Source organism: Monocercomonoides exilis (genome assembly GCF_001643675.1).
Source record: "Monocercomonoides exilis strain PA203 chromosome Unknown scaffold22-1379369, whole genome shotgun sequence".
Taxonomy (NCBI): domain Eukaryota; phylum Preaxostyla; order Oxymonadida; family Polymastigidae; genus Monocercomonoides; species Monocercomonoides exilis.
In genome coordinates this window covers 231,947-248,580 of record NW_027150567.1, presented here as the reverse complement: position 1 = coordinate 248,580, position 16,634 = coordinate 231,947, and the positions used below count along the sequence as shown (strand labels likewise).

The 16,634-nt window shown below is 31.8% G+C and overlaps 2 protein-coding genes across 2 annotated transcripts; one reads left to right on the top strand and one right to left on the bottom strand.

Moving 5' to 3' along the window:
* Positions 1–3,043: 3,043 nt before the first annotated feature.
* MONOS_11629 (putative Pogo transposable element with ZNF domain) lies at positions 3,044–4,602 on the top strand (the record flags this gene model as incomplete). The annotated part of the gene is made up of 2 exons (XM_067864177.1): positions 3,044–3,367; positions 3,418–4,602. 2 exons carry the CDS (start codon positions 3,044–3,046, stop codon positions 4,600–4,602), a joined length of 1,509 nt encoding a protein of 502 aa, XP_067727399.1.
* Positions 4,603–9,729: 5,127 nt separating this feature from the next.
* Positions 9,730–10,830, bottom strand: MONOS_11630 (uncharacterized protein; the record flags this gene model as incomplete). The annotated part of the gene is made up of 2 exons (XM_067864179.1): positions 9,730–10,494; positions 10,594–10,830. 2 exons carry the CDS (start codon positions 10,828–10,830, stop codon positions 9,730–9,732), a joined length of 1,002 nt encoding a protein of 333 aa, XP_067727398.1.
* Between the last annotated feature and the right edge of the window lie 5,804 nt (positions 10,831–16,634).

The window sequence follows — 16,634 nt, the reverse complement described above, 5'->3', positions numbered from 1 at the left end:
GAAATATGTATGACTGGTTATATAAGCATTTTTTTGGAGTTGTTTTGAATGATTTTCGTAATTTTTTTTATATATTTGTACTGAAGGGTCGGAATATATTTTTTTTTCTAATTTGTAATTTTGCACTTTCATGAAATAACTTAAATATTTGTTGTTTTATCTTTTCTTCTTCTTCTTCTTCTTTCTCATCAATGTATTTTTTTGACTCATTTCAGAATATGCAATTTCACTATCTCATCTTCTGAGTGACATCTCAGCTATTCAAGCCGCTCTCATCGCGCAAATTCGCTTCCTCTGCCCTGCCAACGAAGATACAATTTCACTTCCTTCTTTTCTCCAAAAATAGAAAACAATAAAATTTTCAACAAACACTTCTTGGCCTTCTGCCTCCAGAACTATTCATTTTCCAGGTGCAGATGAGCACACCACATGCACCACTTCCTTCTGTGATGATTCATGGAAACCATAGAAGAAGGGATGAAAGAGATGCAGGGAGAGAAAGTGAGGAAGAAGAAATGAGGCTTGAACTGCCGTCTTGCCAGGATCTGCACTCAATATCATCGTTATTGATGCTTCTGGAGGTGCATCAAGGAAATTTTGTGGAGCGGCTGGAAAAGAGAGAGAGAAAGAGAAAACAGAAAAATAAAAGGAAGAGAAGAGGAAGATAGAAGAGAGAAGAGCAAAAAGATAAGGAATTTTAGGAAATAGCCCAAATGATGGAAAAGAAAAAGATAAGCAAGGAAAGCCAGAAGAGAAACATGAGAAAGAAGCGAAAGACTGAAAAGAAGAGAAGGCCAAAGAAGGCACTGAAGAAAAGAAGGAGAAGAAAAAAAGAGGGAGTGAGAGATAAAAGAAAATAAAAAGAAATGCAATCCGAAGGAGAACTTTTTTTTCTGTTTATGGAGAAAAATTATCTCAAAATGCCTCGCTTTGAAAAGAACAGTTTGCAGTTAATTTATTGGATAAAATGAGTCTCAAATTCAATATTGTTTCAATTTTTTTTTTTGGACTTAGAAACACAGACAGATTATATTTTTAAAAAACATTATTAACATTTTTTAACTGCGAATCGATAATTACTGTGAAGAATAAAATGCCAGTTTTGAAGAAAAGAAAAAAATGAAATCGAGAAATATATGGAATTCAATGAAACTTTTATTACAACAATTATATTCGGTTGAAAAAGAGAATTATTTGATTTTAAACAACTTACACTCAATTTATTGCAAAGTTTGATACAATGTTGGATAGTGTTGTTGCATATTTGAAACAAACAATAAAGCGATTTTGTCTTTCATTTTTGTTCACGATTATACGAAACAGTTGCATTTGACAAAATTTTTCCAAATTGAAATGATTGCATTTCTATTGGATAGCGCAACATTATCATAATAGATCATAAACATTCATGCAATAAGTGCGAACCGTAAAAGTTGTTTTTCATCAAAAAAGACAAATATCAAACAAGTTACGTTTTTAATAATGGTCATCCAATAATAATCATTAAGAAAACTATTTTTTTTTATAATTGTTGACTTGAAAGTTGATGACTGATATTATTCATGATGTCTGAAAGCATTTTTGATGTTTAAAAACTGTTTTTTCATAATCTTAAACTTACCCCCGAAAAAAAGTATGATCCCAAAAATAATTACCCACATAAATCCAAATGATCCATTTATCCTGTTTTTTTTATCAATCAAATACAATTTTTAGTTCCAAAAAATCAGGAACAAAGAAAAAATAATTGTTATTGAAGAAATTTGACAAAACAGTTGTGTATCAAACAATTTTATTAAATATCATCTTCAATCAATCAAAAAACACAGAACCGAAATATCTCATAATTTTTGTCAATGTCCATGAATGGTATGGATCGATAATTTTTGAAGTCTGCTCATGAGCTCATCCATCCAATAAGCATTTTCGGGCATTGCTTGAAAATTAAAAAAAAAAAAAAAAAAAAAAAAAAAAAAAAAGGGTTTTGCATTTGATGATTCTTTGAATATTCTGAAGAATAAAAACAACTTGAATTCGCTATTAGGATTAAATCAAAAGAAATTGCAGTTTCTTTTTAAATTTCTTTTGCTTTGTTAACATTCTTTTTAAAGGAGTTTTTCTAAGACTTATCAAACAGTTAAGAAAAGTTCAATATTGTTTCCAACTGTTCTTCTGATAAGTTGGCTTCTCCTACAAACCCTTGATAATAATAATTTCCAATTTGATATCCGAGTTCATTTTTCACAACAAAAGTGATGAATCGTTCAATAACTGAATCAATAGAAACAGAAATTGATTTAAACGGTTGAAATTGAAATGCTTTATTCTTCTAATAATGTTATTGAAATGGTTTCAACTTCAAAAATGCAATAATATGGAAATCCTTTGTCTTTCAAATAAAAAGTTGATTGAAAATTTCACTGAATATACCATGGGTGCTTAACCCGCACCCTGGTGCCAAACACGCCCCCTCTCAATGAAGCATTCTCTTGTTTTTCATTACAATGAACAATTGAAACAAAAACATATCAAAAACAATCGAAATTGTGTTAAATAATGAAAGAATATTCATTATTCTTCTTCATCATGTCTTCTTCCAGCTGAACGTTGCTATTTTTTATTTTATTCACATGTTTGATTTACTGCAGAATTTTGGAAAGTTGATAATTTCAATGTTTCAATAAAGATATATGGGTCATTCTTTTTGAAAAGTCGCTAAGTTAAATTTTTTTGTTCAATAAAAATGTTCCTTATTTGATTATTTTTTGTGATAAATCAATCAGATTTCTCCAACATTCACTTTTTCTCTCATCAAATAGGTTTGTGAATTCAAATTGAATAAATCACAAGGTTTTCTGCATTTAAAGCAAAAAATGATCAAAAAATGTTCATTTTTTTAAACTCAAATATTAAACATTTGCGACTTTTCAAAAAGAATTACCCATATATTAACATAATATCAAACCATGCATCTGAAAAGGATTGCCTATGACAGAAACATTAATTTTGATAATTCTGAAGAAATTGATCATTCCCTATTTTGATGACAGAAAAAACTGAATTGACATCATCTCAATTGCACAGAGTTCTGGCAACAAGTGAATATCGCGTGTTCAAATCCCCGTCAAAAAAGCTATTCGCAATTCGACAAAGTTTCAAAGTTAAATATTCAACTGCGATGAAAGCCAAAGTTATTTCAAAGGATGCTTGGAAACGAGGGATAAGAGCGGAGAAAGCAGGAAGAGAGGTCGGAAGGAGTGGGCATCCACAAACATTTACAGACAACCAGTTGGAAACAATTGAAAACCAAGTTTTGGTTCTTTTATCAAACCAAACAATGGTTCGAATTCGTGATGTGCAAAACATGGTTTGCTATATTTTTTTCATGTTTTTTCTAACTTTTTTTGAATGTTTCAGTGTGTCGATCTGATTGAAAATGAGCCAAAATCAAAGAATGAATTGAAAATGATCAATAAAAAATATGCATACAAATTAATAAAACGAAGCGAAATATTGAAAGCCGCTATCGCAAGACCAACAGATGTTGCAAAAATCAAAGCACAGTCACCAGATAATATAAGCAGATGGTTTACTGAATTTTCAAACATAATATCAGACTATAACATTACATCATCCGACATTTTCAATTTCGACGAATCTTCGATCACTTGCGGGGAATCTTCATCAAAATTGGTTGTTTGCTTCAAAGATCAAACTCCTCCAGCTGTTCCAGCACCTCCAAAAGTGCCGAATGCCACAATTTGCCTCTGTGTCTGCGCCGACGGATCCTCATTGCAACGATTTCTTCTTTGGCCAAAGAAAACACTCCCGAAAGAGTTTCGAACTCTTTCTTCGTTTGATATCAGATATATTTTTTCATCTTCCGTGTGGATCACTAAGGATATCTTCAAGCACATCATGATTAATTACTGGATTCCATTAATCGCAGAGAAAGTCAAACCAACAAGCTCACATCGCACCCTTCTGTTGATGGATAATCATTCAACACATAACGATGAATTTGTAATTGAAGCCGCAGAAAAAAACAACATCATTTTGAAACGATTCCCACCAAACATGACACACTTACTTCAACCATGTGATTCCTGTATCTTTTCTCGACTAAAATCTGCATTGAACAACAAATTTATCATTCCATCTCCATTCTCCCTCCCTTCTTATAGAACACAACTCGCAGAAGTTCTTCCTGAAGCCTTGGCAGCTGCTTGTACACCTTCAACAATAAAAGCAGCATTCATAAAGACAGGGGTTTGGCCAGTTGCAGCAGCTCCTGTGCTCTCTAGAGTGGCAAGAGCACCAATGGAATCATCTACATTGAAAGAAGATCTTTATTATTCGTCTCAAGATTGGCGTGAAGAACTATTTGGTGACTATTCTCCACAAAAAAGTCAAAGCGTTTCTGCTTCATCAAAATCATTAGATATTCATTCTGCAGATAAAGCAAACTCAACAAAATCAACTTCGCCGAACGAATCGATCTGTTCTTCTCCGTCTAATGATCACAAATTAAATCCAACAACAGTTGGTGTGAAATATTTCACTTCAGGCATTTTCATTGAAAAATTATACACGTTCCACTAACTTTTTGAGATCAAAAAACACGAATAAAATTGGTTCATTTATTGACGTTCGTGAAATATCACTATTCTTTCTGTTTTGATTTCAATGATGTTTGTTTACAAACATGAGAATCAAATTTATTTTGAAATCAGAGAAAATGAAATAAAGTCATGAGTGAAGCAATATTTTTGTTCTTTGAGCAAACAAAACTTGAATTTCAATATTTCCCCCAAGTTATTGAAAATTTGGACATCTTTGAATTGAAAAAGCAACTTGAAGATGCTGAAAAGCATCTTGCATTTCTTCGATTGAAATATAAAGAAATTGAAAAATCAAATGTTTCTTCGACTTCTTCAATTTTGAAAACAAAGCATTCTCGAAAAGAATTTAACATTCTTTTGTCAAGCTCTTCTTCAAATGAAGATGAAAGAGAAAGAAAACAGAAAAAGAAAAAGAAAATTTATGAAATTATAGACGATGATGTTAGTGGAGGGAGCGACTCAGAGAAAGGAAGAAATATGGAAAACGAAAAACCAATTCAAAGAGCAGTTTCACCTGCCTTTAGTAAAAAAGAAATTGAATTTCGCAAGAAATATTATTCTTCGTTATCGTTGTAGTTTCTTTCTATCTATCTTTCTTTCAATAATGAATAAGTTTGGAATCGCGAATCGTTGAGATTAATAAAGAAATACAAGTGAATATTGTTTTTGCTTTTCTCACTTCTTTCAACAATGGAAAATACTTTGTTCCAAGTTTATTTGAAGATGGATATTTAACTGTTTATTAACATTTGCACAGCGTTTGTATACAGTCATTTCATTAAAATCACATATTCATTTTTTTTTGAAGCTAAAATGAAGGAATCTGAAAAAATAATAACAAAAATATATGTGTTTAGCAAAAATCTGAGGGGGCGGGTTTGGCACCAGGGTGCGGGTTAAGCACCCATGGTAATGTTTCAGAAATCTGAAGGGATTCAATTCTTTTGGAAAAGTGGAACAAAAAGAGGACACAAATGGAATGATGATCCATTATTCATTGTCATAAATATTTCCAAAATATCTGAACACGAACAGGAAATAAGACGTTCAAAAAAAGACTGTTTCATTCAAAATCTTGCACAACTATTCTGCAGTGTGAAACATCCATTGCAGACTATGAAGAACAATGTTGAATGCGAAAGAAATGGAACAATGTTGAAATGTTATTGTTTGATAATGTTTGCAAACTTGTATCCATCATTGAATCAAATCGATAACGTTCCAAATATTGAACATCCTCTTTCTTCAAATTCTCTCTCTTTTTAAGAATGTTGAATTGATAACTTTTAAGGATATTAATGTTTTCTCTTTTGAAGTGCACGAATCATCTGACAGATACTTCTCAAATAATGATTGAAATTTCTTCATCATTTCTTTTTTGATATCTTGTCAATACACATTCAAAGAAATTGATCAAAAACTATAAAGAAACAAATTTTGGTTTGTTATTTTATGAATTCTCATTTGTGAACTCTTTCTCATTTTGAACACAAAAGAATGAACGAAAAACAGAAGAAAAACAAAAGAAATTGATATCACACTTTAATTGCAATTATCTTTTAATTCTATTTGAGTGTTTTAACGACACGAACAATTTCAATACAAAATGATAAAAAACTTTTTCAAGATAATTGAAAATTTCATATGAATTGTTTTTCAATAAGAACACTTTTCCTTGGTATCTTCATCAATTTCCATTCTATCACCATTTTCGATTCCATCATTTTTCATACAACATAAGATATCTATCTTTTCAAACATATCACTCATGCACAACCTGAAAATGTTTTCCCTTTTAAAGATTTCAAAGTTCAACAGGTATATGATTAATTCCTCAGATAACTGCATTCTTTTTAGGAAAACAGATCTCTGCAGAGTCGAGAATTGAAAAAAAAACTGAAAACTCATTCTAAGTGTTTTTTCAAAATTCATGGTCATGATGAATCTTTGGAAGATGCAATCTGAAGTTTTTGAATTGACTCAGATGTCTGTTTGAATTCATCTCATTATCTTATCTTCCTGCATTTCACTTAAAATCTCTTATCACCAACGTTCAGATTCTCTCATCAAAAATCGTGGAATAATCCACTCCAATTTTCTCTGTTATCATCAATTAGTTCTTTGAAATTTCTTCATTCTTTTATATTTTGTTTTGATCCACAGTCTGTCCATCTTTCTGAACAAAATGAGACAATTCTTTCTTCAAACAGTTGAATTTGGAGAATTCGATTGTCTGACAATTCCATCTTCCCTCAATAATCTTGGAGTGTGTTAGCACATCTTCTCTCATTCAAAGTATCTCAAATGATTCCAGAAAGTCCATTCAATCAAAAACGATTTCAGACAAAAATTATCTTGATTCTTTTTTGCAATGGAAAAACATCCTTTTTGTTTTTTTTTTTTTTTCTTAAATGTTTTTCCGAAGTTGAAGCAACATTGTTTCATCTTTCAGCCTTTTCAAGAGCTTTTATTGTTGTTTTTAACAAATAAACACTTGTTTTATTCCTTCAGATATATTTCATTATTCATTTTTTGTTCACTGTCTTCCCAAAGCTCAGAACTTACTTTGGAAATCGAATGAGTGCATTGAACATTTAGTTTTGTTGATACTTTCCTTTCACATATGGGGGAAAATATGAGACTTCAGGCATTTTCATTGAAAAAAAAATGCAATTTCGATGAACTTTTGTGATCAAAAAATTTGAAATTAATAGGTTTATTGTTTGATATACGTTTGAGGTCGCAAAAAAAGGTTATTACGTAATGATGTATGTTTTCAAATGTGAAAATCAAATTTGTTTTGAAATCTGGAAAAGTTTAAAAATGTTATGAGTGAAGCAAGTATTTTGTGCTTTGTGCATAAAAAGCTTGAAAGTCCGTATTTTCCCCCATATGGGTTATTCTTTTTGAAAAGTCACAAATGTTTAATTTTCAAAAAAATCGAATTTTTCATATTTTGCTTAAATTTCTGTTTCAGCTCTCAAATCTCCTCAAGAATGTTTGAAATAACATTATCAAGTGATTGATTCCATTAAAGTGAAGTTTGATATTTGTTAACAAAATATTTAGCAAAATATGAAATTTTTGATTTATTAAAAAATTTAACATTTGTGACTTTTCATAACGAATCACCCATATGAATGCTTCTTACACAAAATAATGATTTGAAAAAGTGATTGAAAAAAAATACAAAGGTTAAAATGCTTCAAAATATGAATTTGATGTTCGAAAAAAGTTTTTTTAAATGAACATAAAAATTTGTAATAGTATAACAAATAAATAAGCTATATGATCATAACCCAAAAAAATGAAAAATGAAAAGGAAGTTGCAAGGAATTCTTCTGAGGGTCAGCTGAAGCTGCTGGAGGAGATGCTTTCGTTCAAATAATAGCAATTTCAGAATCTGCTGGAGCGAATGGTGCATATTGTTAGCGATAGAGCTTTGCGAATGGTGGATACATATTACAGAAAATAATTCAGCAAAATTCGATTCAAGAGTGCAGTAAAGGCTGTTCGGCATAGCAGATTAGTTTCAAAAATTGGAAGACCTGCTGTGGTCATTCGTGAAAAAGAGCAAATAGTGCCGGACGAAATAAAAATTAAATCACAAACTGGAGCAAGTTTGAACATCATAAAAATGTGTAAACTGGTATGCATAAATATTCTTTGAAATGTATTTATTAATATTAATTAGATTGAAAATGTTGTAAATAATTAAAAACCAGAAAACACGCAAGATATTAAAGTTTCTGAGTCAGTTGCCTACGATTTCATCAAAAGACAACCCCAGTTGAAAACATCCAAACCGAAAATTGTTGACGCGAACAGACTTGCGATATCAAGCCAACAAGTTAAAAAGCCCTGGTGTGAAATACTCAATGGATTGCATCAAACAAATAATTGTTGCAACAACTCCATCATCTTCAACGTTGATGAGAAATCATTCAGAACACCCAACTTCTCCAATCGAAATGTTGTTCATCCGGCAAATGCAAAATCCTGTTTCACCAAATCTATGGAGCAAAAGCGAATTCTACACTGATTGCAGCTGTCGCAGTGGATGGTCAATCACTTCCTTCAGTGATTCTTTGGCTGAGTTTCAAACTTCCTGATGACTTGAAACCTCTTCTTACTTCAAATCTTGAGATATTGCTGAAAATATGAGTATCGATAAAATATTCTATGTTTTGGATGTGTGCACTGATAATTCTTCTCCTTTCGATCAAAGAAAGAAGACAACATATTTCATACGACGAATCACACCGCTTGCTTCTTATCGACTCCACGTTTCTCATGCAGATCCAACAATCTGGTGAGAGTTCAAAATAGAAAATGTGGATATTGTGACATTTGTCCCTCACAGCACACACATCTGCCAGCCATTGTTCTGAAGTGAATTTGCTATTCCGATGTCTGAGAAGGGTTCTTCATTGGAAACATTTTTATCAACATCTTCAACTGCGAAGAGAACAGCTCTTGTTGAAGCTCTTCGACAATCAACACATTCAGATTTATCACCCTCAGTCATCAAAAGAGCTTTCAAATATATCGACGTGCTGAAAGACTCGTCTGGGACAGTTCTGATGAAGCTTCCTCTATCATCGACTTATCCTCTTCCTTCACACAAAAATCAATTTGACTTTTCAAACAACAAAGAAATTGCTGAAGAAAAGTTGCCGAAAGAGTGGGATGATTTTGTGAAAAAGAAAAGAAAAATGGAAATTCAAAAAAAAAAAAAAATTATGATGAAAATGATAAAGCCAAAAAGTTTCATTTTTTAAAAATTAATTTATTATTTTTGTTTCATTTTGATAAAGCGGAATGAAAAAAATATTTTTTTTAAAAAAAGATTCAAATAATTATTTTCGATTTTGTGAAATGATGAAAAAAATAAAAATACAATTTTTGAGTTACAAAACGAAATGCACCTCATTTTCTCGAGCATAAACATCATTAAAAAAAAAGAGAAAGATTGAAAATTCAACACAAAAATTTCTGATTAGAAAAACAAATAATTCATGAACATTGCTAAACTGCAAAATGAAAATTGACAAATAAGGAAAAAAAAATATACTTAATTCAAAAAAAAAAAAAAAATCATATTTCCTTAAGCATACACAAAATATTTGGAAATATCCAGCGATAATGAGCCATAATTACGAAATTTTTTGTTAAGAAAATCGAACAGCCCTCTAAAGCTTGCAATAGCATCTTCGTATCCTTCTTCTTCCAACTTTTCAAATGTCATCTTTTTCGTTGCCTTTCTTTTCTCTTTCTCCGCTTCATCTTGCTCCTTTTCTTTCAATCTTTCGAAATGAGTCAAAAACAATCTGAAGATAGAAATCATGATTGCGTCGCTAAATGTTGATTGATGAATTTCTTCCATCAACGGATCAAATGCTGCTTCCTTTATCATCACATCTATGCTTACAGATCTGTTTTGTGACACTTCAATAAACGCTTCAATGCATTTTCTGAATATGTCTCTTTCTGTTTCTCTTGCTGCCCTGCACAGCCTGACAAGGTATCGGATCAGCCTATTTGGTTCATTCTTCCAAGATCTGACAAAGAAAAACGCCTCTTTGACTGTGCAAACCCATCCCCAAATAATCAAAGCTTCTTTCATTTTTTTCCATTCGCTTTCCTTTTTCTTCCCTAACACATGTTTTGTCAGCTCATTCAATTCTCTTGTGGCTTCTCTTGCAAAATGAAGCTCTTTCACAAGCTCTCGGACAATTTTTGCTTCATTGTAAAATCTGTCCACCAAAAATTTCCAAGCAGACTGTTGTGCAAGCTGCGTCAAGTTGTGGTGCTTTTGATCATATTGGATGATTTCTGCGATCTTATCCAAATATCGATTTTTTCCAAGTGTCTGTTAAATAAATTAAATAAATGAATTAGGAAATTAATAAAATCATTTATTTAAAATAACAGCTATTTGAAATAAAAATAGAAATGAAAATTCTCACACAAGACTTCTACTGCTGCAACTCAAAGCCAGCAATGCCATCTCCACTTCCTTTTTCGTATCTTCGTTTTCTCCCTTGTTCATCGCAACAACCAGAAGAAATCGAACACACCTTTTAATTGTTTCTGAATGTGAATTACAAAAAAGCATCAGAAAGCTTTCGCAGAGTTCAATCATCAGATTTTCGTTCTTCTTTTCTCTTTTCTTGTCTTCATCGACAATCATCTTCTCAAGTCTCATGTATAGCAAACAATTCTCTGAAATATTTAAATCAACAAATTTCATCAGTCTGCAATATCCAATGTGCTTCAGAAACAAAAAAACATTCTTCATCGGTATCTTCCTCACTTTGATGGTGCAACTGAAATTATTGAACAATTTTGTTGCGAAAACGGTTTTAAATTCTTCCTTATTCATTTCTTCCATAACTTCGTTCATTTCTTCAATAATCTGCCTTTGTTCCATTTCTTCGCTACATCTAAGTTTGCCAAACAGTTCTTTTTTTAACATCACAAGTAGATGAGCAATGACACTCCAAATAAAAGGGAAAATGAACACACCATTAAACTTCTCTATTTGGGACTTATCCCGAACATAATCTTCACAATCCTCATAATCACACGAGCTCATTCTATTTTTGCAGCAGGTCACGAAGAAAGTGTTCGACAGTTTTGCTGATTATAGAACAAATGACAAAACACAAACATCTTTGATTATCTTGCAAAAAGAAAAGGGATCCGTGTCAACTCAAATTGCTTTTGCTTTGCAAAAAAAATAAATGCTAGGAGAAATTCCACCAAACCACCAGGTTAAACGATATAAGGAAGAAATGGCGTTTCCTTTTTTATTCTTTTTGATCGAACCAACAGTTTATTTGAATGAGGCCATTTTTATCCAAACGCCTTTTCTTTTCGAATGCCATTCATTGATTGAAGAATAATAGAAATCTTTCAAACAGAAATGGAGTTTGATTGATTGGAAAAAAGAAATCGGGCAAGAAACTTGCATGAATAGAATCTGTTTGATTCGTTTCAAAGCGGATTCTTATTCAGAGCAGGAACATGCGAATGCTTCCCGAATTGGATGAATTTGTTAATTGCCAATAATTGCACAATTTCAAAATTTCTCACCAGATGGCAGAAGAGAAAAATATTGTTCTATTTGATAATATGCTCGGATTGACTGGATTGAGGAACTTGACCAATCACCGAATAAAAACAAAAAGGGAATACCTGTCGAGTGGTTAAAAATCGAAATTAAATGCGTCAAATGCAGTATTACAATCTTTTATGAAGAAATTGATTATTTGAAGAGAAACCGAGAAAGCAAGCAAGCACCGAAAAGATGCAGATGCCAAAGTTTTGAGAAGCTCTTACAACAGAAGATATTTACGTATTTCTTTGAGAAATGTCAAAAAAAAAAATTGTTTTCAAAGTCCATTTTGATATCAGATGAAAGGAAAGTGGAAAAAAAACACATCGAAGATTCCAATTCTACTGAGAATCATACAGGAAACATTCAGAGTTTATGTTTTTTGCTTGCTACCGAAAACAATATTGAATTTGCATTGGAAGCTGTAAATCCAATAGAATGAAGAGGCAGGAAAAAGGCATTCTGATCCACATTCTGAAGAAATTTTTCGAGCCAATGCAGTTTTTCTTTTTCAGTCATGAAACAATTCCATTGATTTCAGCAATATCAATTGTGCATTCAGGCACGTGAGGATATCGAGAATTCATTCACACACCTTGAATGCCCTTCTTTTTTCTCTTGGAGATTTTCCTTTCAAAAGGAATACTCATTTAATTAAATTACACTTCAAGTCTCTGAATGATTGTCTTCTGCATCATCATCTTCATCTTCGCTGAGCGAACCAACACTCACACATTTCTCTTCAACTGTTGTCGTTTTCTTCGAAGAAAAATATTTTTCATAGAAATGGGAGCTGATTTCATTTTGAATTGATTCAGATTCTTCTGTCAGCACGAAAACAGAAAGGATTCTTTCATCAGCAGTGCAACCGATTTTTCTTCCTTTTTCGACTTTTTCTGCAAATTATGCACATCAAATCCTTCCACCACCGCCTTCGTCATCGTTTTCATTTCGTCATCCAAATAATTCTTCAAATAGCACACTTCTTCTTCTTCTTCTTCTTCTTCTTCATCTCCTTCTTCTTTTTCTTCATTTTTGAATTTTTCGGATTCTTCTGATTCTTCCTCTTCTTTTCGTTGCTATTTAATCCTTCAGCCCATCGTCATCTTCCCATGAATTCCAAAATGAGCTTATTAGAACATTCTCATTCGGAGAAATGTGATCTGAAAACTTCTATTTCTCTGATAGACGTTTTCTGCACGCAACTCTTATTCTCCTGTGCATTCTTCTTCTTCTCTTTCTTCTTCTTCTTCGTCTTCACCTTTGCCTTTATCATCTTATCCATCACGATCACCATCAAAACAAGCAAATCAAACTTCTTCTGTGTCAACTCCTTTCCCCTCCTTCTTATTTTTCTCAATAAGTTCCTCTGTCCCAATATCTTCCTTCTTCTCTTTCTTCTTCGTCTTCATTGACAATTCAATCAACAGTCCCACTCACTTATTTGAAACTTCAACATTTCATCCATCTTTCAATTCTGCTGCTGATTTCTCATTCAATCTTCATCTCTCTTGAGGCTCATCTCTTTCGATCAAAATCATCATAATTCACCTTCTTCATCATCATTTTCCAAACAACACATTTTGTTTCAAATTCTTCTCGACAAACCATCAACAAACAAGAAACACTCCACAACTGATATTTCTTCGTTCTTCTTATTCTTCTATCATCATCAAAGAAAGCAAATAAACTTCATCTAAAATATCTTCTTCCTCTGCATTTTGAATGGATATGAAAACAGAAAAGTTGGAGAGCGAATAAGAAAAGGCAAAGGAAGACTTTTCAATTGAACACATCAATCATTTGCATCAAAGCTGTGAATTCATTTACTTCGTCTTTTCAATTTATCCTCAGCAACCAAAAATGAAAGGTTTAATATCTTCATGAATTCATTGCTTTTATATTGAGCTTGAGGTAAAAGCGGATTTGGAAGAATAGATTTTTGGAGATTTTCATGAATTGAAGAAAAATGGAGAGGAAAAGAACAATTTTGAGCAGAGATTAAGGGATATCAGCTAAGGAAAGAGAATAAGGATAGAAAATGATTGATGAATGAAGAAGTATTTATTTATGTGATAGCAAAGCAGCTGAAGAGGAAATGCAATTGAAGAATAACTTTTGGATGATATTGTGAGAAAAGAATGTGAAAGAGGTATCTTCTTCTTCTCCATCAACAGGAAAAAGCAGATGAAAACAGAATGAAGAAAGAAAAAAGAAGAGAAAGAAATTGAATTTGATTGAAATTATGAAGAATTGCATTTTGAGATGAAACGAATGAGACAAGTGTCCTTATTCAAGAAGAAGAGATAAAAGGAATGAAGAGAAAAGCGAAGGAAGACAAACAGAGAAGAAAGAAAAAGAATTCAGAGATATGAAAAACTGAACAAAAAATGAAAAGAATGTGAAGAGCAAAAAATTCTGATTGATTTGTTTAACCATTCCCATTCTGAATTGGAGCATTGGATTGTCTTCTTTTTTGGCCTTGTTTGTTGCATTTGGTCTCATAAAGTTGACATCTGTATTCTTCAACGAACATTTCTTTATTGATACTCTTGAATTCTTCCTCGTAAATTTTCATTTCATGTTTCGCCTTCTTCTTCTCGAATCTTCAAGAATGAGATGAAAAAGAGAAAAATCAAAATTAATCAGAGACTTCCAGAGGAAATAACTGAACAGATGAATTTTCATGAAAAAATGAATCTATTTGAAAAAGATTGAAAGCGACAATTCGTTCAAAAAAGATTCTTGATGAAAATAATCGAAAAGATAAAAATAGTTTTTTTTTGATTATTCGTTTTTATTATTGAAAAAGGAAATAAAAAACATTAATAAAAATACTTCAATTAATTTTTTTGGAATTTTGTGAAATGACGGAAATTGAAAAAGATAGTTTTTGAGCGAAAAAATAAAATGAAATGAATTTTGTTAAACGTTAATAAAATAATCAGAAGTATTCAATAAAAATGCATAACAGTTTTTTTCGTGGAGAAAATCAAATATTTCATGAAAACTCTCAATGATATCTTCGTATCCTTCTTCTTCCATCTTTTCAAATATCTCCTTTTTTGTTGCTTTTCTTTTCTTTTCATTCGTATCATTATCGGCCTTTCTTTTCAATCTTCTTGAAACATTCATAAAAAACTTGAAGCATTCGCATGCCATTTCGTCATCCAATGTTGGCCTCTGCATCTCCTCCAAAAAAACATTAATAGCTCCACTTTTAAACAAGTCATCAATCATCACAGCCCTGTTTTCGGCTGCATTGCTCAGAGAATAAATGCACCAGTAGCTAACTTCTCTTTTATTTCCTCTTGCTGCTCGAAATACTCTCACAATGCTGCTGAAAAGTTCTAAATTTTCTTCATTCCAAAACAGATGGTATTCAAAAAAAGATGTCAACGTTTGGATCCATCTCCTTAAAACAAACACTTCTATTCTTCCTTTTTCTTTTTCTTCTTTTTTTCTCTTCCAATCGACACATCTTGTCAGCTCTTCTAGTTCTCTTGCTGCTTCTCTCTCAAAGTGTAGTTCATTCGCAATAACTTTTTTCAAGCTTTCGTCATCGTTCAATCTGCAAATCAAAAACTTCCATGCAGATTGATATGCAAGCCGTGAAAGATTGTGATGCTCCTGATGATATTTGATAATTTCTGTCAATTCCTTTGAATAAATCCCTTTTTCAAAACTCTTTTGAAAGAAAAGAAAAGAAAAGATAGAAAGAAATATTTCAAAAGGAAATAGAAATGTGCATACAAAATATTCAAGGTTACTCAATGAAAGCAAAGCTATTTCCACTTCTTTCTGAGCTTCTTCGTTTTCCTCTTTGCTCAATGCAATTTTCATCAGGCACGGTACAATGATTGAAAGCAATTCAGATGAGAAAGCACAGCTTAAAGAAACAATGCATTCACAGAGATCAATCAGAAACTTTTCGTTCTTTTCTTCTTTATTCTTCTCATTTTCATCAATTATCATCTCTCCCATTCTTTTGTTCAATGAAGAATGATAATTATTGTAACTCCACACGTTCATCATCACTTTCCAATATCCCATGCGCTTCATCAACAAAAGTGCATTTTCCATCGTCAGTTTCTCTTCTTCAATCATTTTTTCCATTCTGTCGAACAGTTCTTGTGAAAAAACTGATTTGAATTCTTCTTTATTCATTTCATCAACTATTTCATTCATTTCTTCAATTTTCTGTTTCTGCTCGCTTTCAGTGCAGTGTTCAAGCTCAGAAAAAATACCTTCAACCATCAACAAAATACGTGAAGTTGAGCGATTCCAAGATAATATGAAAAGCACAAACTCGAAAACTTATCTCTGAGGGTTAGCTTCTGAACATCATCATTGGATTTGTATTCGTTCTGCATTTCCATTCTGTTTATTGAATGAATGATCAATTGCATGAAACATCATATTTTAAACAAAATAACAAAAACAACAAATATAATTGGTAATTGATAAAATTAACATGTTGCAGACCAATAAGAATTGCTTTGCTTCGTAAATATCAGTATGAAATAGAATTCACAAAGAAGCCAACTGTACAGGCTATATCAAGTCAAGAACAAAAGAATTAAACTTCTTTCTGATCAGATAAACAATAATTTATTCCAAGGATCTGGATTGAATTTTGAATGAAATTTGGAACGAATTGAGAAGTATCCCACATGTCTGGAATTGAATGTTAAAAAAAATATCTATTTTAACATTCTGAGTGGAACAAAGAAGGGGAAATTTGGTGCTTTTTTGAACTTTTCAAAAAAGTGACAAAAAAGCAACAGTTTGTTTATTTATTTTGTGCATACACTTCAGTGTTCCTTTAAAATAAAATTCAAACTTAAGTATTTCAATTTTTGCACTCATTTTTAGAGTTATTTAGAAGCTTT